Source organism: Lutra lutra, chromosome 8, assembly GCF_902655055.1.
Source record: "Lutra lutra chromosome 8, mLutLut1.2, whole genome shotgun sequence".
Classification (NCBI taxonomy): domain Eukaryota; kingdom Metazoa; phylum Chordata; class Mammalia; order Carnivora; family Mustelidae; genus Lutra; species Lutra lutra.
In genome coordinates, this window is record NC_062285.1 from 88547450 (window position 1) to 88573149 (window position 25700).

Genomic DNA, 25700 nt, shown 5'->3' on the forward strand with positions numbered 1-25700 from the left:
AATCCTCCATGTTTAAATTCCAGCTCATTAAATAAAATAATTACCTTCAGTGATTTAAATTCTAACAATAGACAAACCCAGGCATATGTGACTATTTTAAATTTAATATAGTTCTTTACTAATTAAGAAGCAGTTGCTCATAACTCCTATTTAGCCTGCCAATTACTCTGTGAAAGTTATCTTCCCCTTTTTTAAAGATGAGAAACAGGCTAAGAGGTAAATGATTTCAAGGTGACTCAGAAAATGACCCCAAGACCAGTTCTGCTTAAATCTCACTCTTTTTACTACTCTGTGCTAACATGGATATTACTTTAATATTGTAAAACAGACCATTTGAGATGTCTCTGGTGAAGATATTTTATTTTTCATAAAAATATAATTGTACAATGCTCTTCAGAGAAAGAAGAATTCCCTCAACACCCCCAAATACCACGTGGATTAATAATCTTCCTCTCTTTGAAAACTAAATATGTAATTGATAATATGCAACTGATTTCTGGTGAAATATAGTATTTATGTTTTTAAATTTTCTTTGCCTTTATTTTAACTAAAGCTAGCTCCAGTTTAAACCTATGCTTTTTGCAATAAGCCAAATCAAGTCTATCATAATTCAAAGATGATGAAGTAAAATGCTAAATGGTAATGCTGATAAATACTGTCAATTAGCTGGTACACGGTGATATGAATTTGCTGCAGTAAGACAGATTCTGATTTAGATGCAACAGACAGCTTTTAGATAAAATAGGAAAAAAAATTTTAAGAATGTCAGCTATATTCTAAAACTTGACCTGGTCAAACTTATTCCCTATTATGTTCAGTTGTTCTACTATGTGGCAGGTCTATGCTAAGTTGATGACAGAATATGACTGGTCTGAATACACAAATGTATTCCTTTCTTTGGGGGGGGGGGGGAGAAAGAAAAAGAAAACATTACTCTCTTTACTCAGGGAGCACAGAGAATAGCACTGATGCCAGAGGGACAGAGCTTACCGATTCTCTCACCCTCCTCTGTTCTCTCTCAGCCTGGGTGCTGTCATTACAAAGAGGGAGAGATGCTATGGTTTCAGTATGCTGCTTCTTAACTGGAATGGGAAAAGAAATGCTCCAGCTGTTTGAATCAGTGACATTTATTAACATGCTTCAAGTGGCCAAAACGTGCAGCCAGCACAATACCCAAAGCAATCAAAACATTCCTTTTTAAGACCAAGGAACTTTCTCTTGGTATGATCTACTTTAAAATACCAAAAAGATCGGTTTAGGAATAAACTCAGTAAGCTGTAATTTACTATCATCCAAAATTACACATCCTCTACCTGAGGACAAAGTCACTGCTCTTATAAAGATACTGGAGGTGAGGGTGGAGGGTAGCTCAAATGACCTTGTAATTTAACGTTACAACCAGAGAAGAAATACTTCAAGCACAATGGAGACATTCCATTGAAGAGCCACATTCATTTTGGAATGTTTGCTTTGAAAACAACTCTTCTGGGGAATTCAAAAGGTATTGAACAAAGCAACACAGAGTAAATCTTGGGCTGTTTTGCTAAATAAAAATATACACTTGAGTAGACCAGATGGCAAAAACATACCCATTACAATCTGAACACTATATTTAAAACACTTAAATTCTGAAGGTCTGAATATTAACAATCTTTAATCTATCTATATTTGTGATCCTAAAAAGACACTAAATACTCTTAAATCCCCAGTCCTCCAAAACACAGAGAGACCCAACAGGCTGGGCTAGTGGTATATCAGTAGTCACACAGGACTAGACTAGATCTGAGTTTGCAATCTACACACAAGAGATCTTCAGGAACTCGGGCTAAAGGGAAGCACTTCATTCACACGTGTGGCCTAAGAGAAGGGGGGAGAGTACCTTGTAATCTGACACTACGTGGTCCATCTCTTGTTCCACCCCACAGGCTAGACGATGATGCCTCCTCTTAGACTGCCATTTCATAACAAAACATACTGTTTAGAAGCCAGATATTTGCTTCATTAGAGCTAAGAACAATTACAATTTAGCAGCAACAGAGAACACAGTTCCTGATTTAACTATGGGAAAGAGAAGAGAGTGATAAAGTGTCTCAGTGGGGAAAATGAAAGATTCCTAGTCTACTTGCAAGTAGAATATGATGAGCTTGATTCCTCAACCATCACTCTGGTAGTCAGGAAGAAAGTAAATGGAGCTGTGACGGGAACTGGAAAGAACCACTCTGGCTTTGTGCCCCTCCTGCCTGGCCCACCAGCCGCCTGCTGTGCACAACTCCAGCTCACGGCTTCACTCCAGAGCGGAGGCACCGTCAGGGCCGAACCAGATGCACACCCACAGTGTGTTTCTTCCTGGCTCAGAACATTTTCCTACGGAAACTCATGTCAGGGAAGAAACTAAGTGTTCTGGTTATGCCTACAGCCATTAGATCTACTAACAATTTCTCCCTCGGTTTGTTCCAGATCTCTTGAGGCAGAAACTCGATCTCAGCAGCTAATTTCATCCTATTTTCTTTAGGAAAATTCTCCGAGTTAGTTGAATACACAAGGCAATGTGTGTGAACATTCACTCCTACCCTCCCCACATACATCTACAGACATACGATAGAAACACATACATATATACGTACATACATACATATTCTATGTTGTCAAGAGGATGTCTGCTGCTGAAATGCCTAAAAGGTTACTTCTTGCTTAAAAATAAAATTTGACTAATTATTCTCCAAGTACGGACTAGGCTCTAGCAAACTTTTATAAATATAGTTTGAGAAGACAGCAACAAAAGTTTTAAACAGATGCTGTCTTGGGGGCTTTCCTGATGGATTTTGTTAACATGTACGTTATTTAAAACAGGCATATCATTATGGATTATAAAAATAGAAATGTATATATTTGTTAATACATATTCACAGCTTATGCTGGAATGGCTCACAGGAGAAATCATGGTTCATGCAGAAAATAAACATTACTCAAGTAAATAGAAACAAATAAGATTAGGTCCATAAAGGCTGAGAACTTGGTAATCAGCCCATTTGGTTTCTCTTTGTAGGGCAATCAAAAACATAAAAGAAGGTGACACACCTACACATACATACACATACAATGACATGAAATACATGGAAAAGAATATAAATTAACCAATAAAGCAATGTAGAGTTAAGGTGCAAAAATACAATCTTCACCCACTTCTCTCTACTCCTGTGTTTTCAAGCATTGCAACATGTTCAATGCCATCGGTGGCAAGGGCAACCAGAACAGGTCTGAATGTTTATAAATTTTCTAAGTGTTGAAAGTTAAAGCAAAATCCTTTGGGATCTATGATCACACATTTTGGTAGAAATTGCAGATTTACAGAGATGACTACTGAGCAGTAGGTAGTAAATGGAGCCAAGAAGTACAATCTTGCCCATTCATCCTCCATAGGATAAAGTATTGGCTTCAGTCAGTGACTCGTCATTTTATAAAATCTTCACCCTGAAAGATAAAAGTTACCAATGTAAGAATGCTTGCAAGTCAATGAAGCTTGGTTAATCTATTTTAAAATACATTTTGTTTGTTTAGTATCTATGGAGAAAGGCTTTTTAAAAATAGGTATTGAAACTGAGCTGATCTGTTTTTTTTTTTCATTAATTCAATTTAGATTAAGGCAAATGTTACCTCATCTAAGAAAGGCTATCAAAAAGCAAACCCTTCAATTTTATAAAAATATTTTAAAAGAGGGGCATCTGGGTGGCTTAGTTGGTTGGGTGGCCGACTGTTAGTTTGGCTCAAGTGGTGATCTCAGGGTCTTGAGATTGAGCCCTGCATCAGGCTCTGCACTGAATGCAGGGTCTGCTTGTCCCACTTCCTCCCTCCTACCCCTCCCCCTGTTCTCTCTCTCTCAAAAAAAAAAAAAAAATCTTTAAAAAAAATTTAAAAGACAAAAAGTTTATAACATACTTTTATGACTGTTACAAGTGCTCCCAAAGCAGTCACAATGACAAAGAAACCAATCCATTACATCTTCATTACAAAATCTTTCTGGTCTCTTCAACAAACAGTGCTGGAACTACTGGATATTCGCATGCAAAAGAATTAAACTGGACCTCTACCTCACACCATATAGAAAATAAACTCAAAAATGGATCAATGAGCTAAAATATAAGAGCTAAAACCATAAAACTCTTAGAAGAAAACATAGGGGTAAGTCTTCATGACCTTGGATTTAGAAATGGATTGTTACACATGACAAAGCATGAACAACAAAAGAAAAAAAAAACAGATAAACTGGACTTCAACAAAATTTCGATGTTTCGTGCATTCTTAATAGGACACTATCAAGAATGTTAAAAGACAACCTACACAATGTGAGAAATATCTGCAAAATATTTCTGATAAAGGTCTAGAACCTAGAATATATAAAGAACTCTTAGAACTCAACAACAAAATGAAAAACAACTCAATTAAAATGTGGGCAAGGGACTTAAGACATTTCTTTAGAGAAGATATACAAATGGCCACGAAGCACAAGAAGAGATGCTCGGCACCATTAGTCTTCAGGGAAATGCAACTCAATACCACAATCAGATACTACTTCACATCTTAAGAAGGCTATAGTTTTTAAAATGGAAAATAAAAGGCACAGGCAAGATGTAGAGAAATGGAAAGCTTCCTATCTTACTGGTAGGAATGCAGCATATTTCAGCTACTGTGGAAAACAGTTAGTGGTTCCTCTAAAAGTTAAATGTGGAATTACCATATGACCCAGCAATTCTACTTCTAGGTGTATAACCCAAAGAATTGAAAACAAGTACTCAAACACATACTTGTATGCTCATGTTTCAAAGCATACTGTTCACAATAGCCAAAAGGGAGAATCAAATGTCAATAGACCAATGGATAAATCAATTATTATATACATACACACTGGAGTATTATATAGCCACAAAATGTAAAAAGTACGAGTATATGCTATAATGTGCATGAAGCATGAAAACATCATGCTACCTGAAAGAGGCCAGACACAGAAAATCACATGCTGTATGTTTCCATTTACATGAAATTTACCCAGAATAGGTAACTCCACAGAGACAGAAGGTAAATTCACAGTTGCCAAGGGCGGGAGGGATGGAATAAGAACAAGTAACTGTTTAATGAATTCGGGATTTTCTTTGGGGGTGATAAAATGCTTTGTAACATAGAAGTGGTGACTGTACAACACTGTGAATGTACCAAATGCCTCTGAATTATTACTTTAAAATGTTTGTTATGTAAATTTCACCATAATTTAAAAAAAAATCCTACAGTGATGGGCTACTGTCCTAGATAGAATTTGGACTAGGTGAAGACAGGTTTTCCCATTAGAGCTGTGTGACCCTGGGTGCCTTATCCAACTCCTCTGTTGTTGTTTTTTTTTTTAAAGATTTTATTTGAGGGACGCCTGGGTGGCTCAGTTGGTTAAGCCGCTGCCTTTGGCTCAGGTCATGATCCCAGGGTCCTGGGATTGAGTCCTGCATCGGGCTCCTTGCTCGGTGGGGAGCCTGCTTCTCTCTCTGCCTCTGCCTGCCGCTCTGCCTGCTTGTGTTCTCCCGCGCTCGCTCGCTCTCTGATGAATAAATAAATAAAATCTTTAAAAAAAAAAAAAAAGATTTTATTTGAGAGAGAGAGAATGAGAGGGTGAAGGTCAGAGAAGAAGAAGACACCCTGCCAACCAGGGAGCCCAATGTGGGACTCGATTCTGGGACTCCAGGATCATGACCTGAGCTGAAGGCAGTAGCTCAACCAACTGAGCCACCCAGGCGCCCTCCTCTGCTATTTCTTCATCTATAAAATAAAAAGTAGGGCGCCTGGGTGGCTCGGCAGGGAGCCTGCTTCCTCCTATCTCTCTCTCTGCCTGCCTCTCTGCCTACTTGCGATCTCTGTCTGTCAAATAAATGGGTAAAATCTTAAAAAAAAAAATAAATAAATAAAAAGTATAATTCCTTAACACAAACATTGGAGGAAAAGCAAGATAAATATAAATGAAAGTGTTTTGTAAGCTGTAAATCAAAATACAAATAAAAGGCATTATTACCAACAATAACTAGAATGGTATACTCCCATTTATGGGCTAAGTCTACTTTAAAATTCTTCCATACATTTAGCAGTTGCTCTTCATAGATCCCATGTAAAATTCACTTCAGTATTTAGAATCTAACACTATCTCACTTGCTTATTAGTGTATTACAAATGACATCAACATTTTATTTAATGACATACCAAGGAAAGAGGTCAATGGAAACCCGACCTTAAGATGCTCCTCTAAATATAAACTCTCCCTCTCATTGTACTCACAGGAATTGCTATTAGCGTCTGTCTTCCCAGCTTTTGTGTGCCTGCTTGAGTTCTGCTGAGATTTACTTTGCTCTTCTCCAGTGAGTAGGGCCTTGATTTCAGAAGGGATTTTTCCTTGGTCCATTGCCATGCACCACTGCTTGTACTGAAATATGTAAAATATATTTAAGTAAAATTTTACTAAAAATCAGAGTTCAGGAACCACTGGTGGAAATCCTAGAAGTAGTAACTTCCATAACGAGAGGTCAAACTGGCTGCTGGGAATCCTGCCCTCCACCATATTTCCTGTTTCCCACGGAGGACATGTATAAGGCTTGCCATTTTTCAGAAGAGGGTAGGCAACCGCTGGTGATTCTTCTTGTGATACACTGGAGTAGCATTCAGATTTAGAAGGCCCCTCTAGTGAAAAGAACATCTCCCCACAGTGTGCCACTAATTAGGATCCTTCTCTTTTTGCTAACTATCACATTATCATTTCCATTCCTAAAATAATTAATTCTGTAATTTCCATTCTCTTTCATAAACATTCACTGAATGCCTACTTTCTACCAAAATGTATACTATGGACTTAGGGGGTATACAAAGATTAGTCAGTTCAAAGGCTATGCCCTCAAGTGGTTTACACTGCAGAGCGTCAATATACATATATTTTTAAAATCTACTGAATAGTATATATCTGGATTCTCTTCAGGCCCCAACCTTATGTCTTGCCTTTTAAAATGCTGAGATAGTAGCCTGTACCAGTTTTGTAATATGATCATGGTAGTATTCTCTCTTCTCCAACCTGTCACCTCCTCCCTTGAGGTCATAGTAATGAGATTTCCATTCTCTTTAACATTTCTACAGCCATCACCCAAAGTCTTAATGAATGAATGAAACATGGTGAATAAATATGAAATACAAATGGTATACAATGCATATTGTTACATACTGCTATACTGCCTTTTCCACTTAGCAATATATTGTGAATGCCTTTCTACAACAGTAAATATATATGTGCATTGGGGTTTTTTTTAATGGCTGCAAAGCAGTCCAATATCTGAATGTTGGCTACTTTGCAGCCATTAAAAAATCTCCTATTGTTGTACATTTGGGTTATTTTCCATTTTTTTCTTTCATGAACAGTCCCTCAGCGAAATAGTCATGTACATTCTGCTTCCACCAGCACTGTGCGAAAATGCTTATTTGCCTACATCCTGGCTAACAGATTTCTTTCCCACATTTGTCAAGTGGATACGTGAAAATTGGTATCTTCATACTTTAATTTGCTAAGCTTAGGTTGATTTTTTCATGTGTTTATTGGGAGACTTTCTTACCATTTCCAGTTCCTCTCTGAGGGCACATATAGCTCTTTCCCGACTGGATACCAACTCTTCCAAATACTGGTATCTTAGTTTTTTCCTAGCTCGGCATTCTCTTGCACTCTGCCGGCTCCTCTCAAGTTTTGCCTTCAAGTCGATTTTGGCTGGCTTCCGACCACGTTTGCCGGGCTTCTTTACTTTCCCTCCAACCACCTTCAGTAAGAGAGAAAAGAAACCATTTTTTTCCTCTTAGTTCTGTTTCTAGGAAAGTGACTATGGCTGCATATTATTAGTAAGGAAAACATTTACAAGTAATAAATGAAACCTATGAAACTTAGAAAGCATAATCCCATGAAATGCCTTAAGAGTCTTTGCTTCCTGTTTTGTTTTTTTTTTTCTGATACTCTTGATACCATGAGTGTGAGAGAAGAAATACTCTTAAGTTTTCATTATTTCTTCAATAACAATCTTTAAGTAGTTTAACAGTAAACTTTATGAACCATATGTAGCTGGATACTAAAATCTAAAAGACTGTCACTAAATACTTTGTTTACATGGAATTTTTATTGACTTGAGAAAATAGTTAGTAAAAAAAAATCAATATTTAAAATTCTAAGTTCAGTGTGATCTTGACATTAAAAAACAACACATAGAAGAGACGATATTTGTTAAAACACCAATGGGGAGGGCGCCTGTATGGCTCAATTGTTAAGCATCTGCCCTCAGCTCAGGTCATGATCCTAGGGTCTTGGGATGGAGCCCCCATACTGTGCTCCCTGCTTGGTGGGAAGCCTGCTTCTCTGAGCAGAGAGTTAGATGTGGGATTTGACCCCGGGACCCTGAAATCATGACCTGAGCCTAAGGCAGACCCTTAACCAACTGAGCCACCCAAGTGCCCTATGTTTTATATATATATATGTGTGTGTGTGTGTGTGTGTGTGTGTGTGTGTATTTATTTATTCATTTACTTATTTATAAATATGTATCCTAAGCAATTTGGCTATGACTTCCCTCTTCAAGTTTACCAAGTCCAAAGGAACACATGGAAAGTCCCTGACATCTTCAGGATAATTCTCTCCTGCCTTTAGAAGCCTGTAATTATAACCCTAGACTGTCTCAGGAGATCTCTACCTGCTCCCACTAGTCATATGACATCTTTTCAATATCTCTGTTACTCATTTTCCTGCATAGGCACAATTTTTTGGTGACAGACAAAGTAATTTAATCTTCCTTGTTTAGTTTTGGAACCTCCCTAAGTTCTTATACAACACTTAACTATGAGCTAAATGTGATGAATTTTTAAATACATCAACCTGAACTTGAACATCAAATAAATTTTCTTGAAAGCAATTACCTTGAAAGGGGTTACATTTATTACAATGAACAAGCTTTTCGGTAAAGTGCTTTTAGAACTAGTTTCTTAGAAGCTACAACACAGTCTGCCTCAGATTATCTACTTTATCTGACGAGGTTCTGAATGATGCCTAGTTCTTTCTGAAAATTACCCTCAGGAAATAAAAATGTCACAACTTCAGTATTCTGAAAGGAATATTGCTGAGGCTTTAAAAGGCAATTGTTAAAGAGAAGATGCAAAACTCAAACACTGACAAATCATTGCAATAAAGTAGCAACTTCATCAGGTAATGAAACTCAAATTCAATATTCACGTGGCTATAAAAACTCTCATTAGTTTGTTTGAAAATCACTATTACTATCAGACACCAACAACATCCAGTACCCTATAAAGATCAGATCATTACTAAGTATAATGGTTAGGTGGAAAACCAACTGTACATATGAATCAGCCACATTTACCAGACACTGGGTGGTAACATGACGGATGGTCAACCACTATAGCACGCGTTTTTACAGGGTGGCTCTGAAATGAGGCTGAATACTCCAGGGCTCTGGGGAAAAAAACCTTCCTTTCCGCCACTGTAGTAAAGCTAGCTGCTTCAGTACTACTCCCAAATTAGTTTCAACTTTTCAAAAACAGGTCTTTTAGGGGTGCCTGGATGGCTCAGTTGATTAAGTGTTCAACTCTTGATTTCAGCTCAGGTCATGATCTCAGGGTCCTGGAATTGAGCTCTGCATGGGCTCTGCGCTCAGCAAGGAGTCTGCTTCTCTCTCTCTCTCCCTTTGCCACTCCCTCTCACCCCCCAACCCCCAAGCATTCTCTCTCTTAAAAAAAAAAATACAGTTCTCTTAAAGCTTTTTATACTATGCATTATCATGTTTTTATTCCAATATAATAATATACGCTTCAGGAAACTGCAGTTTTAATGAAATATTTTGAAATCATCTTACATTGAAATAAATATTTACTATTTATTAAATAAATATTTACTATTACTACAGTTTTTAAAAAGGAACATATTTACAGCATAAATTCAGGTCTTTAGCAATATAAATGGTTAACACATCTATTCTCTACATAGTGAACTCAATCATCAATAACACAACACTGTAATCTAATACCTCATATATTTGTTTTTAATTAATTCAGGAGAGGCTGCCTTTGAGAAACCAGAAAGAGGACACAGTGTACTTTAGAGACTTGACTGATTTTGTAAACCTCACACAGTCATAAAAACCCAATAACAGTTATAACCCTTTGTTTAGTTTTCATGGTAGCAATATTATTTTATTCCTTTTTTAATTAGAAAGGCACAGTGAATAAATCCAGGGTTCCTGTATTTTATGTCCCCTCCTGTAAAATTACATTAAAACCACATAACCACCACTTCCCTAGTTTAATTTTCCTCAATGGTAGACTGAATTTTTGGCTTTGGATGCCAACTAAAATCTGATTAGTATACCAGTTTTCAAGACTCAGGTACATTAAAGGATTATGGGGAATCTTTTTTTTTTTTTTTTCAAAGATTTTATTTATTCATTTGTCACAGAGATATTACAAGTAGGCAGAGAGGCAGGCAGAGAGAAAGGGGGAAGCAGGCTCCCCGCTGAGCAGAGAGCCTGATGCAGGGCTTGATCCCAGGATCCCAAGATCATGATCTGAGCTGAAGGCAGAGGCTTAACCCACTGAGCCACCCAGGCACCCTGGATTACTGGGAATCTTAAGCCTAAGAGCATTTTATAAAGAAAAAGGTATTATACAGGGGCACATGGGTGGCTCAGTTGGTTAAGTGCCCAAATCTTGATCTCAGCTCAGGTCATGATCTCACAGTTGTGGGATCAAGCCCCACATCAGGCTCCATGCTCAGCACAGAGTCTGCTTGAGATTCTCTCTCTCTCTCTCTGCTCCTCCCCCCACTCATATACTCTCTTGCTCAAAATACATAAAATATATATATTTTTTTTTAAAGGAGGAGCACCTGGGTGGTTAGGTGGGTTAAAGCCTCTGCCTTCGGCTCGGGTCATGATCCCAGATTCCTGGGATAGAGCCCCGCATCCGGCTCTCTGCTCCACAGGGAGCCTGCTTCCTCCTCTCACTCTGCCTGCCTCTCTACCTACTTGCATCTCTGTCTGTCAAATAAATAAATAAAATCTTAAGAAAAAAAAAAGGAAAAGAAAAAGGTACTATACAAATGTGGATTGGTATACTAGTTGCTTTAACAACTTAATTTCATATATTTCACAAGCTATAATGATTAGGGGACAGTTAGGAGAAATTAATAGAAGGAACCAGAAACTAAAACTGAAATCAACCTCACGAATTCCTCCCAAATGTCTCTGGGCCAAAAATTGTCCTAGCCAATGTTTCATAAAGTTTTCACAAATTCAGTGATTACCACATTGTCCCCTTGCTCTATCGTATTTCTTTTGTAAGGAAGTGTATTAATGTGGCTAAGTAAACGTACTGATTTTTATGCTCCAACACAAATGCCAAAGAAAACTATGAAAGTAATATAAAATTTAGCTTTTTCTATTCTAGTTTTATTTCTATCCACATACTAGCCACATGAAATTTTAAATAGCTATCTTTAAAACAGTGGTATCTTGGGGCGCCTGGGTGGCTCAGTGGGTTAAGCCGCTGCCTTCAGCTCAGGTCATGATCTCAGGGTCCTGGGATCGAGTCCCACATCGGGCTCTTTGCTCAGCAAGAAGCCTGCTTCCCTCTCTCTCTCTCTCTCTGCCTTCCTCTCCGTCTACTTGTGATCTCTCTCTGTCAAAAAAAAAAAAAAAAATCTAAAAAAAAAAAACAGTGGTATCTTTATCTACTACCCCTTTTACTTCTCCCCCACCCTCAAACACATTTGTGAGCCAGAAATAGAAAGCCCCAAGGGAAATACTCAGAAAGCTTGTATCCTTAGCCCTCACCATGAACAAACTTATTAGCCATTGATTTTTTCTTACTCTCCACAGAGAATTTATTACACAAAGGAGGAGAGCAGAGATGTTAAATTTCAGTAGGGCTTTTGCAATACCAAGTTTGTCTTCATTATTTGTTAAAAAGGTTCAAGTCTATTTATTATAAGCAAGTAAGAGTGAAGATCCTACTTTTCTGTTAACTACTTTTTTGTTGTTGTTGTTGCTGTTTTAATATTTTCTCCATTCAGACAAGCTAAAACTAGATGTTATTTTTAGAAAGTAAGCACTAGGGACCGTCATATAATTCTATCTCAGTATACGGCAATTATTATTTAATAAATACAGCAGATAAAAAACCTAAAGATGTCCCTAAATAATGACTGGGTCAAAGAAGAGATCACAAGGGGCGCCGGGGTGGCTCAGTGGGTTAAAGCCTCTGCCTTCAGCTCAGGTTCTAGGATAGAGCCCTGCATCTGCTCAGCAGGGAGCCTGCTTCCCCTCTCTCTCTCTGCCTGCCTCTCTGCCTACTTGTGATCTCTGTCTGTCAAATAAATAAATAAAAATCTTAAAAAAAAAAAAAGAAGAGATCACAAGGGAAATGAGAAAACTACTTCGAAGTGAATGAAAAGGAAAACCCAATATACCAAAATGTGATGAGATCCAGCTAACGCCTGCTCAAAGGGAGCTCTAAATGCCTAAACTAAAAAAGAAGAATTGAAATCAATAACCTAACTTTCTACCTTAAGAAACTAGAAAAAGAAGAGCAAGTTAACCCCAAAGCAAGCTGATGGAAGGAAATAACAAATATCAGAGCAGACATAAACAAAATAGAGGATGGCAAAACAATAGAGAAAATCAATGAAACCAAAAGTTGGTTCTTCAAAAAGATCAGCAAAATCAACAAAACTTGGGCTAAACTGGTCAAGAGAAAACATTCAAAATACTAAAATCAAGGGGTGCTTGGGTGGCTCAGGGAGTTAAGTGTCTGCCTTTGGCTTGGGTCATGGTCCCAGGGTCCTGGGATTGGGCCCCAAATCTGGGTCCCTACTCAGCAGGGACCCTTCTGATCCCCCTGCTTGTGCTCTCTCAAATAAATAAATAAAAGTTAAAAAAAAAAAAAAACCAAAATACTAAAATCAAGACAGATTTTAGAAGACATCATCCCTACCAACTTTACAGAAATAAAAATGATTATATGGGATAGCATGAAAAATTATAGGCCCAAATCTAGATAACCTAGAAGAAATGGACAAATTCCTAGAAAGATACAAAGTAGCAAAACTGACTTGAGAGAAAAAATAGAAAATCTGAAAAGCCCTATAACAAATAAAGAGATTGAATTAGTAATTGGAAAATCTCCCACAAAGAAAAGACCAGGTCCAAGTGACTTCACTGGTGAATTCTACCAAACATTTAAAGAACTAACACTAATTCTTTACAAACTCTTCCAAAAAACCAGAAAAGAACATTTCCCGTTATTATTAGCCTGATACCAAAAGTGAGACTTATACACTGAAAACCACAAAACAGCATTATAAGAAACTAATGATCTAATAAAAAGAAAGACATCCTATATTAATGGATTGAAAGACTTTATATTGTTAAGATGACAATACTCTCCAAATTGATCTACAGATTCTACATGATTCCTATCAAAATCCCAGCTGGGGGCACCTGGCTAGCTCATTTGGTACAGCATTTGACTCTTGATCTCGCAGTCCTGAGTTTGAGCACTATGTCGGGTGTAGAGATTACTTTAAAAAAATCCCAGCTGCCTTTTTGCAGAAATTGACAAGATAATAAAAAAAATTCATATGGAAATGCAGTGACCCAAAACAGCCAATCTTGAAAAACAACAAAAGTGGAATGGCTTATGCTTTCTGATTTCAAAATTTATTAGAAAGCTACAGTAATTAAGATAGTGTGGCAATGGCACAGGGGTAAACATACATATCAATGAAAAAGAACTGAGAATCCAGAAATAACCCCTTACGTTTATGATCAATTGATTTTCAGTAAGGTGCCACAGCAATAGAGAAATGGGAAAAGAATAGTCTTTTCAATAAATGGTGCTGGAACAACTGGGATCTACAAGCAAAAGAATTAAGCTGGACTCCTACAACACGACATATATAAAAATTAACTCAAAACAAAGCCCTAAATGTAACCTATAAAACTTGTAGAGGAAAACAGAAATAAATTTGTGCCCTTGGATTAGGCCATGAATTCTTAGATATGACATCACAAGTATACACAACAAAAGAAAAAATAAACTGGACTTCAAAATTAAAAATTTTATGCTTAAAAAAAAACACCATTAGGGGCAACTGGGTGGCTCAGTGGAACAAGCCTCTGCCTTTGGCTCAGGTCATGATCTCAGGTTCCTGGGACAGAGCCCCACATCAAGCCCCATATTGGGCTCTCTGCTCAGCAGGGAGCCTGCTTCCCCCCCCCCCCGCCTGCCTCTCTGCCTACTTGTGATCTCTCTGTCAAATAAGTACATAAAATCTTTAAAACAAACAAACAAAAAAACACCATTAAGGTCAACCCATAGAATGGGAGAAAATATTTGTAAATCAAACATATGATAAGGGACTTGTATCCAGAATATATAAAGAACTTTGACAATTCAACAAAGAAGACAAAAAATCCTATTAAAGTATAGGCAAAGTATATGAATAGACATTTCTCCAAAGAAAATACACAAATGACCAATAAACATATGAAAAAACATTCAACATCATTATTCATTTGGAAATGTGAATCAAAACCAAGAAATAACATTTTATACCCACTAGGATGGCTATATAATAAAAACAGCCAATAACGTGAAGATGTGGAGAAATGGAACTCTCATACATTGCTGGGGGGGTGGGTTAAAATGGTGGCCATTCCCCAAAATATTAAACACAGAATTACCATATGACCCAGCAATTCTGCTCCTAGGTAATCCCAAAAAGAAATGAAAACATATGTCCACTTAAGAACTTGTACAATGGATGTTCGCAGCACTGTATTTCATGATAGTTAAAAAGTGGGAACAACCCAAATGTCCTCCAACTGATGAGTAGATAGCAAAATGTAGTGTGTTTATACAATGGAACATTATAAAACATTATTCAGGCATTAACTGATGCATGGTTCAACACAGATGAACACTGGAAACATTATACCAAGTAAAACAAGCCAAACAGAAATGGCCACATACTGTATGATTCCATTTATATAAAATGCCCAAAAGAGGCAAATTTATAGAGATTAAAAAGTAGATGATTGATGTTTTAGGGGATGGGGAGGAGAGACTGGGAAGTGGCTGCTAAATGTTTTTTTTTCTTTTTAAAATTAATATACTTTGCTTTTTTTTTTTTTATTTGACAGAGAGCACCAGTAGGCAGAGAGGCAGGCAGAGAGGGAGAGGGGGAAGCAGGCTCCCCGCCAAAGCAGAGAGCCCGATGCGAGACTTGATCCTACGACCCCAGGATCAGGACCCGAGCCAAAGGCAGCAGCTTAACCCACTGAGCCACCCAGGTGCCCTATACTTTGCTTTTTATTTTTTTTTTTATTTTTTTTTAAAGATTTTTATTTATTTATTTGACAGAGAGAAATCACAAGTAGGCAGAGAGGCAGGCAGAGAGAGAGAGGAGGAAGCAGGCTCCCTGTCGAGCAGAAAGCCCAATGCGGGGCTTGAACCCAGGACCTGGGATCATGACCTGAGCCGAAGGCAGTGGCTTAACCCACTGAGCCACCCAGGCGCCCCTATACTTTGCTTTTTAAAGCTCTTTTAGGTTTACAAAAAATTAAGCAGAAAAGTACAGCGTTCCCATATATCCCCTTTTCCTCCACCCTTCCAGTGTCCCCTATTATTAACATCTTGCATTAGTGTAGTACATTCATTACAATTGATGAACCAATGTTATTAATAAATCCAAAGTCTACATTAGGGTTCACTCTTTGTGTTATACAGTTCTATGGGTTTGACAAATGCATATATTATGTATCCACCATTACAGTATCATACAGAATATTTTCACTGCCCTAAAAATCCCATGTTCCACCTATTCCTCCCTCCCTCGCTCCCAAAATGTTGGCAACCACTGACCTTTTTACTACCTCTATAGTTTTACTACCTTTATAGGATCCTGGCATCATGACTGGAGCCAAAGGCAGACACTAAACTGAGCCACTCAGGAGCCCCAACAAGTTCAACTTTCATAGAAAGAGGAGTTATATGCTCTGTAGGGCCTTCTTAAAATGAGGAAGGCTCCAGTGTCCAGATTAAATCCTATTCCAGAGACTCTTGGGTCATTCTACTTCTAGCTTTTCAGGAGCTAACAACAAGCACTTAAATTCAAGGCTAATGGATACCTGGGTGGCTCAGTCTGTTGAGCATCTGCCTTCGGCTCAGGTCATGATCCCAGGGTCCTTGTATCGAGACCCACAAAGGGCTCCTTGCTCAATGGGGAGCCTGCTTCTCCCTCTGCCTGTCGCTCCCCCAAGCTTGTGCTCTCTCTCTGGCATATAAATAAAATCTTTAAAAACATATTTAAAAAAATTCAAGGCTAAATCAAGGCGTGTAGGGAGAGAGCACTCACTATGGGACAAGGTCTTGAGCTGGGCACTCTACATGTTATCTCATGTTATTTCACACCATTTCAGGTGAGGGAAACAGCACTATGCTCATCTTTTTCAGGTAAAGTGGGGAAAATTAATTCCTTTATTTGACAACCATTTATTAAATACCACCATACCCCAAACAGCATGAAACTCCAGGAATATTAATGTAAGAAGTTGGGGGTCCTAAATTGTAAGGAATATGGACTGATGAAACACAGCAGACATGAAATAAACAATAACATCATAAGGGGCAGGATATCAGTGTATACAGGAGTGGAGGGAGGCATGTATATACACACCAGAGATGCATAGTGGTCTTTTTATTTTATAGATGACAAAATTTTAGCCAGTCTTCTCTTTCTTACTCCTAACAGGGGCATCGTATGAAGTCACGCCTCCTCAGGACCTCACCCCGTCCCCTGCATTCCCACCTAATCTTCACCATTTCTCTAAATGTTCCCTCCATCTCCCCAACTTCTGCAATAGCAAATGCTATGCTTTCTTTGGTTAGGGTACGCTCTAGCCCTCTTCCTCTGAAGCTCTCCCTGGCAATTACCCTCTTCCCATGTCATTTTTCTTCTCCTAATGCCTGGAACATACAGTGAACACACTGAATTTATACATTACATTGTTTTTTTCTAGTGGCCTCACAGATTTAGGTTCCATCTCCTCCAAGTAATGTGGGCTCCTCGTGCGCCAAAGCCGTCCGTGTTTTCTACTTCCGTAACCTCAACCGTAACTGGGCCGTATGCAGCCCAGAGCCAGGCATTTGGGAGGCATTTATTAAATGACTGATTGAATAAATAAATGCAAAGAAAAATTAGGAATATTCTGAAACAGACTTAAGTTGATATCACTACTATGACTGCCAACTTATATAGAAGTTGTTAAAAAAAAAAAGCTCCCTCATAAGGGATATAAAATCTGAAAAACCAGTTAAGAACTCTTAACTATTTTACCACCCTTTTTGCACTTATTTACATCCTAATGCTCTAATTCTTAAGGCAACTCATAAAAGTTTCAAGCTGTTAAGTCTAACAGAATTACCGCATTTACACATTTATCCGAAAGGGTAGGGAGCAACAGCTCCAGCTAAAAACAAAATAGAGCAGGAGGGCTTGTTTTGCTCTTTTCAAAAACATGAAGTGAAAAGTTACCTCCAACTGTTTAAGGAAAAATAAAGATACATACGAATGTTCCCAGCTAGTGCTCTTTACCACTTTAAAGAAAAAACAAGTAGCTGCCTTTTCATTTGGTGTTAAGACCCCCAAAACTTCCTTCACAGCTGTGGGTTAGGCCTTTTATTTACCAGATCTTCAGAAAGAAAGTCTAATCACATCTTCCTGCTGCTAACCTTTCTGCCAGTTCATTCTTCTAGTCCACGGAAGGAGAAAGCAGATAAAGTAGGCCTCTCTGAACTGAGAGTTAACTCCTGCCTCTCCTCTCCCAACACCTATGCCCGCTCCGACCCCCAGCTATGTCTGGGAAGCCCATCCTACATATACCTGAGCGATGCCTGAAACTGTTAAAAACAGACTAAGAGTGGTCTATACCTGTCTTTGCTTCATTCCTGCCCACCTCTTTCTCAACCGCCACATTCTGGCTTCTACCCTATCACTCCAGGGAAAATTCTCTTGCTGGGTTCATAAACAATCTCCTATTTTCCAAGTCCAAACCCCCTTTTTCACTGTTTACTTGACACTTTTTTTTGTAGCATCTCATATCGTAGACTAAGCCCGTTCTTTAAAATTCTCTGCTCCCTTCGATAAATGGCATAATAGCCCTTTTTGTTCTCGTTCTCCTGTATCACTAACCTCTCCGTTCCCATTTATGTTGCTGAGTCCTGTTCTTCAGCCCCTTTGGATTTTATTGTTTTCTAGGGTTTTGTCTCTTTAGCTCTCTTTTCTGTCCACACTCTTCACCCCAAAGGATTTTATGCATACTCCATCAACTACAACCACTGTAATAGTCTCAATATGGTTTTCAGCTCAGGCCTTTCTCATGAGCAATTAACCGAGCTGGTACAGGGTCAGAAAGCACTTGCATTTATTGAGAACCCATGATGTACTAAGTTCTTTTGATATGGGTTCACATATTACAGCTAACTCTTGAACAATATGAGGGTAATGGGTGCCAACCCCCAAGCAGTCAAAAAACCGTCTGTAACTTTTCACTTCCCCCAAAACTTGACTACTACTGGCCTATTGTTGAAGCTTTACCAATCACATAGTCAATTGTTGCATATGTTGTATATGTGTTATATATTGTAATCCTACAGTCAAGCTAGAGAAGAGAATCATAAGGATGAGAAAATATATTTACAGTACTGTACTATATTTATTTTTTAAAAAGTCATGTATAAGTGGGTCGGTGCAGTTCAAAACTGCATTGGTCAATGGTCAACTGATTTTTTTTTTTTTTTAAAGTTCTATGCCCAACATGGGGCCTGAATTCGTGACCTGAGATCAAGAGTCACATGCTCTACTGACTGAGCCAGCCAGATGCCCCAAGGGTCAACTGTTACTACCTTTAGTTCTCACAATAACTCATTAGATTTTTATTAACCCATCCAATGAAGAAATTCAGTTTGGAAGAGATAAAAGACAGCTTGAAAATAGTAGAAAGGAGATCTGAACTTTGGTTATATGTCAAAATCCATGTTCTTTACTAATTGGACCACCTGCTTCTAGTCTTATCCAAGTTCCTACATCTTTACCCTAATCCATTCTCCATATAGCCATTGGCATTTTTTCCTTCAAAGACGCACATCCAATATTGTCATGTCTGCTTTAAAATCCTTCCGTGGCTCCCCAACATGTATGGCCTTGGTTTTCAAACTTTGGTAGGCATATTCCCCACTCAATTGGGGAGCCTAATTAAAATTCAAATTCCCAAGCCCCATTCCCAAAATTCTGGGTCAGCAGGTGTTTCCTCTATTCCACACTTTGAAAAATATAGACCATGGGGCACCTGGGTGGCTTAGTGGGTTAAAGCCTCTGCCTTTGGCTCAGGTCATGATCCCAGGATCCTGGGATCGAGCCCCACATCAAGCCCTACATTGGGCTCTCTGCTCAGCAGCGAGCCTGCTTCCCCCTCTCTCTCCCTCTGCCTACTTGTGATCTCTCTCTGTCAAATACATAAATAAAATTTAAAAAAGAAAAATACAGACCAAAATTTGAGAGCTTAACTTGCCAGGCATATCGTGATCTGGCCCCGGCTTACTTTTCCATCCTCATCTCTGCCATGCCTCTACTGGTATTTTAAGCTCTAGCTCAGGGGTCAGCAAACTACAGCCCTGCTGGCCAAGCCTGTTCCCAGTTTTGGTAAATAGAAGGTTTATTAGAACACAGCCACACCCAGTCATTAAGTTTTGCCTATGGTTACTTTGTGCTAAACTGGCAGGGTTGAGTAATAGCAACAGAGATCAAAATGGCCAGCAAATAGTTACTATCTGGCCCTTTACTGAAAATTTGCCAATTCCTGATCTAACTTGTAGCATAATACTTGTTAATCAGTGCAGTATGCTTTAGTGCAAGGTCTTCCTTCTTTTCCACTTTCTGGAGGACTCCTATTCTTCCTCACAGATTCACTCCTACTGTGTGAACCAGTGTCTGACATGCCTAGAGAGGCACCCGTTCTTACTGCTCCAAAAAAAAGCACTTTGCCTCTATTGCCCTTATTTTTTACCTCACTCTATTGTATTGACTATTCTATACGTCTGCCGGGCGCACTGAAATGTAAGCTCCCAAGAATAGTTACAAACTTTTCCACCTTTCTCTGTCTAGCATAATGCATGTACATATTAGGTGACCAACAAATAATTAAGGAATTAATGAATGAATACACTTTCCTGAAAACCTTAAAAGAACTAATCATTCTGAATAAGAATATGTAAACTTAGATTTCAACTGGTTTCTGTATTATTGAAATTACTCCTTAGGGGTAAACTTTCTTGTAAGGTACCCTATGTAAAATATGCATGTAACCTAGACAGGAAGGGAAGGCACATTAAATCTGTCACAGATTTGTTTAGTAGAGGAGCTGGCTCTTCTGTTTTGGTCTTATGGATAGCACTGATGAAGAGGAGGACAGGAAAAACATAAAATGTCTGGGTTTTGTGGCACTGTTCAAGACAGGTAGGGGCCAAAGGACAGATCTGGGAGTGTCAAAGACATTTTGGGGCCAAGTTAAAATTTTTGCGAGAACCAACGCTACTCAGAAAAATGGAATGGAACAGATGATCCTATCTTCTTACCTAAGAGGTAAGGAAGGTGTGAGAAACCTTATTTTCAGATAATCATGTGTAATACAGGTAGACAGGAAGTCTATGAAGTCTATGAAGGAGAATAGCGTCCGCATTACCATACTGTGGCCAGCGTCTGGGCCAATCTCCTGTCAGTCACTCAACTGAAACTTGATGGCCTATAGTGCCAGGCAATACAGTATGGCAGTCTTTTACCAGCTTAGTCTGTGGCAGGAACACGTCTGGTCAAGGATGTTTCAATTTTTATCAGTCATTGATTCAATAAACAGAAAAGTCAAATATAAAATAAAAAAATAAAAACCTTCTGCCTATGATCAAAGCCTCTGAAAATAACAAACTTTTATTTTCTTTGTAACTGAATGCAACAGGTGAGGAAGAAGCAGCTTTCATAAAAATAAGCACTTCTTCCTAGTGGTGGGCATGCAGGTAGGCTCACGAGACTACCTTTCTCACACAATCTGACAGTTAAATACACAGCTTAAGTTAATTTCTTTTTTTTAAATTTTTTTTAAGATTTTATTTATTTATTTGACACAGAGAGAGAGAGATCACAAGTAGGCAGAGAGGCAGGCAGAGAGAAAGAGAAGGAAATGGGCTCCCTGCTGAACAGAGAGCCCGATGCAGGGCTCAATCCCAAGACCCTGAGATCATGACCTGAGCCAAAGGCAGAGGCTTAACCCACTGAGCCACCCAGGCGCCCTTAAGTTCATCTCATGCTTCATCCCATTGCCCCGTCCCATCTGGGGACACAGGAGCAAAAGGAAGTATAAATATGGCTGCAAATGTTAGGAATAACACACAATTAATAATTACTAAAATGAGCATCTCAGATACCTGAGGACCAAAGAAGTCACTCTTAGTAACAACAGTTACTAGTAACTATAGTAACTAGTAACAATAACATTTTTTGTGTGTGTTTACTATGTGTTAGACTCTGTACTCAATGCTTTATAGTAATGCATTATCCCTAATCCTCAACAAAGCCTGTGAAAACAATATTAACCATTTAGAAGATAAAATGGAAACTCAGAAAGTTTAATGAACTCAGCCAAGATTTTTCTTTCCCAATTAGTAGAGATCTACTCAGTCAGTGTTTGAGCTCTGCTGCTTAGCACTTTCCCAAGCCCCCACTTTTAGGTGCCCATCTACCTCTTGCTTTATTTTTGCCATTTGCCATTGACTGTATATATTCTGCCTGGGTGGCTCAATGGAGCATACTGATTCATAAAGCCCAGGCACATAGGGCAATCTTCTTTTTTAAAAAAGATTTTATTTATTTATTTGACAGAGAGAGATCACAAGTAGGCAGAGAGGCAGGCAGAGAGAGAGAGAGAGAGAGGAGGAAGCACGCTCCCTGCCAAGCAGAGAGCCTGATGCAGGACTCCATCCCAGGACCCCGAGATCATGACCCGAGCTGAAGACAGAGGCTTAACCCACTGAGCCACCCAGGTGCCATCAGGGCAACCTCCTTAATGCCACTCTGTTCCAACCCAATCACTATTAGTGAGTATTCGATGCTGTATCAGGCACATTGCTAGATGGTAGAAAGGTAAAGGTGCATTCCCATTCAGATCTATCCTACTCTGACTCCAGAAAGGTAGGTGACAGAATGTGGAGAACTCCTGGTAAACTCACTCATCACCACTGCTGAAAAGAACTCAGAAGGGGCGCCCAGTCAGTTAAGCATCTACCTTCAACTCAGGTCCTGATCTCCAGGCACTGGGATCAAGCCCCGCCCCTTGTGGGGCTCCCTACTCAGCCGGAAGTCTGCTTCTCCCTCCAACCCGCCCCCCTCTCGTGCTCTCTCCCTCTGTCAAATAAACAATAAAATCTTTTAAAAAATTATTTTAGGGGTGCCTGGGTGGCTCAGTGGATTAAGCCGCTGCCTTCGGCTCAGGTCATGATCCCAGGGTCCTGGGATCGAGCCCCACATCGGGCTCTCTGCTCAGCAGGGAGCCTGCTTCCCTCTCACTCTCTCTCCCTGCCTCTTCGCCTACTTGTGATCTCTCTCTATCAAATAAATAAATAAAATCTTTAAAAAAATTATTTTAAAAAACCCAACTCAGAATACAGAATCTTTATATAGGGAAGTCCTCACATCATCATCGCCTGTTTCCCTGACCTGCTGATTCAAATACTATCTCTCTACAACTGCTACTCCTGCCCTCTTCATCCTCTTCCTATTCCCCTGGCTTTGCTGTCAGCCAGTTTGTCAGCCTTTATGCTCTCTGATCATACTTTATGCACAACCACCATTATTCCAAGCCCCAACACTCACCTCCCCTTATACAGGAGAAAATGGAACCTGAGACTCTATCGCCGATACATACTGTGAGGAGAAAATGTGTTTTGTGTGTATGTGTATCTATGCTAGGAGGACAATATAATTCTGTGGGATTGTAACAACTAGAGCACAGAGAAAGGCCAGGCTGGGAGATGCAAAAGACTTCAGGGCTGCTTCGTACTGCCTGACTGCTGGAAGAGCAGTCTGATCTTGCTGTACACGGCATTTAAATATTACTCATCCACAACTACAACGTGTATTCAAAGTGAAAGTAGTGTATTCGCAGAGGCACTATCCATCCACAGACATGTGGAGTAGATTTTCTTTTCCATAATCATTAAAGATTTAAGAAACTGATGGTTTCTAAAAACAATGAACTAAAAAGAATGAGAACTGAGTTCATTTTGCTTTCTACCCCCCAGATTTAACTTCACTCTTTTAGGGAAAACAATAAAATTTTATACCCTCCTACAGTTTGCTAGTTTTAGAAATAGCTCCTATGTGATTTTATAGCTAAGTAAAATAACTTCAAATCCTATGTATTTTTCTTGGACTTGAGACTAGTGAAGACTTTGAGAAAGTTATTAAATGTTTCAAAAGTCTGAAAAGGAAACTAAAAATTTTATAGAATATACTGTGAGAGCTTCAAATTAAGGAAATTAAAAAACAATGGTATTTTAGCATCTTAAAGAGCCATAACATTATTCTGAAAAAGGTAATGGATATAGTATTCAGATTTTCTTTCAAAATTAATACTAAGCAATCAAGCTAGCAAGACTTTCATGGAAAAATTATTTTCTGATGTTTCTGGAAAACTTTCAGAACTCCCCCTTTCTGTCTCAGAAACACCGCTTCCTGTTAGGGTTTGCTACTTCACAAGCAAACGGTTTCTCCAGGTGAGTCTCAATTCCAAAGTACTGCGATGGGCTTTCCCTTCTGCCTACCACTTTGCTCAGAGCCTTCTGTGAGAACAGGAAGAGGAGATAATGTAGAATAACCCAAGCAGCGTAGAGAATCTAGAAATCTTTTCACTCTAAGGATGAGTGAAACAAAAAAGTGACACAGCAGAGTATTACTGGTTTGGTGGAGGGTGAAAAGGGCACCCAAACGAAGGAAAAAGCTAGCATGAGCAGTATGCCAAAAAAATTGTGGAAAGTAAGACCTCTTAAAGGCATAAAGAAGGAATGATTTCTACTTCAAAATTGCCAAAGTCTATTAGTCTGACTCCTTAAAAAAAAAAAAAAGTCCAATTTCCTAAACATTCTAGAACATCAATAAGCTGACCTCATCCCTATCTTCATGATCTAAAACTAGACAACATTAATGTGGGTAGACATAAAGACAGAAATAGGTTATACATACACTTTATGAATTAGCCAATTATGAACAATGTCTGTTAGAATCATAGGGATAACTGATTTGGATGGCAAAAGGTGGTAGGATATTAAGATAGATTAACAAGAAGGAATTCACTACTTCTCTTAGAGAAGGCTTTCTACAGGAGGTTAGATTCTGGACGAATAGCAACAGGAGCTTAGCAGAGTGTTCCAACCAACCACAGGAAAATATCTCAGAGGGGGAGTGAACTGATTATATGAATGGGGCATTGAGTAAGGGAGCCTGAGAGAAGAAAGGGGAACCTTCAAGGGGAATAGGGCTGGTTCAGGGTGCCCTAATTAAGGTCTCCAAACTGGAGAAAGTCTGGGAGGAGGGGCAGGAGAAGGCAAAAAGAAAAAGTACCGTGGTTTCTTCACTTATTTCGCTAGGCAAGTTAAGGACTAGGCTTTGCACCACCTGGAAAAGCTGACAAACAGGCTTGTCCTGGGAGTGAAAAATTCCCAGAGGAGAGAGCCCTTTCTGGAAAGACGCAGCCCCCTGTTCCCTGAATTCCTGGCTGGGCACCATGGGGTAATAACTGGAGGCGCAGGGATGTCTATGGCAGGTGTTTCCTGGGTGTTGGCGTGGCTACCAGGCTGAGGTTCAGCGGCGGGTCTAGCACTTAGCGACAAGCAGGCGGCGGCGGCGGCGGCAGCTGCGCGTGCAAACCACAGGACTTACCTTACTGTCATCCATCTCGGCGGACAGGCCGGCCTGGCCAGGCGCTCCCTCCCACTGCCCTCCCCCGGCTCAGCCGGCCTGGCCCGGCCCGGCCCCCGCCCCGGGGGAAGAAGGGGATATGGTTCTGACTGTCTCCTCCTTTCGCCTAATAGTTCGATTCCCTGATGCCACAGTCACGGGGACGAGGGACCAGTTCAGGAATGACAGAGCGGACCCTGGAGGCGGCCCAAAACGCCTCCTTTCGCCGCCGCCGCCTCCTCCTCCCCCTCCATGACAGTCTCGGGGTGTGTTTACAGACGCCCTGGAGAGCGGCCCGGACGGGAGGGTGGGCGGGAGCACTGCACGCGGAATGGCCTCTTCGGTTGCCGTATTCGGGGCGCATTCTGGGGATTGTAGTTTTCCCTAACGCACTATCTGCAGGGCTGACTAGGAAGAAAACTACAATGTCCACATGCCCTCAGCAAGGCGTCTGTTTTCCTCCAGCCGGCGAGCGCTGCGGGGGAGGAGCCAGTCAGGAGGCCAGACTACGTTTCCAGCAGAGCGCTATCTTGGACTTCCAGCGCTCTGGGCACTGGTGGGATGACTTTGGGGCCCCACA

At 39.7% G+C, this 25700-nt stretch overlaps 1 protein-coding gene across 1 annotated transcript; it reads right to left on the reverse strand.

The window, feature by feature from the left end:
• Positions 1-343: 343 nt before the first annotated feature.
• On the reverse strand, positions 344-25433 carry CREBL2 (cAMP responsive element binding protein like 2). Its single transcript, XM_047741791.1, has 4 exons — positions 25103-25433; positions 7626-7823; positions 6310-6454; positions 344-3471 (listed from the first exon to the last, which is right to left on the reverse strand). The coding sequence occupies exons 1-4, from the start codon at positions 25115-25117 to the stop codon at positions 3467-3469; spliced, it is 363 nt and encodes a 120-aa protein (XP_047597747.1). The 5' UTR covers positions 25118-25433; the 3' UTR covers positions 344-3466.
• Between the last annotated feature and the right edge of the window lie 267 nt (positions 25434-25700).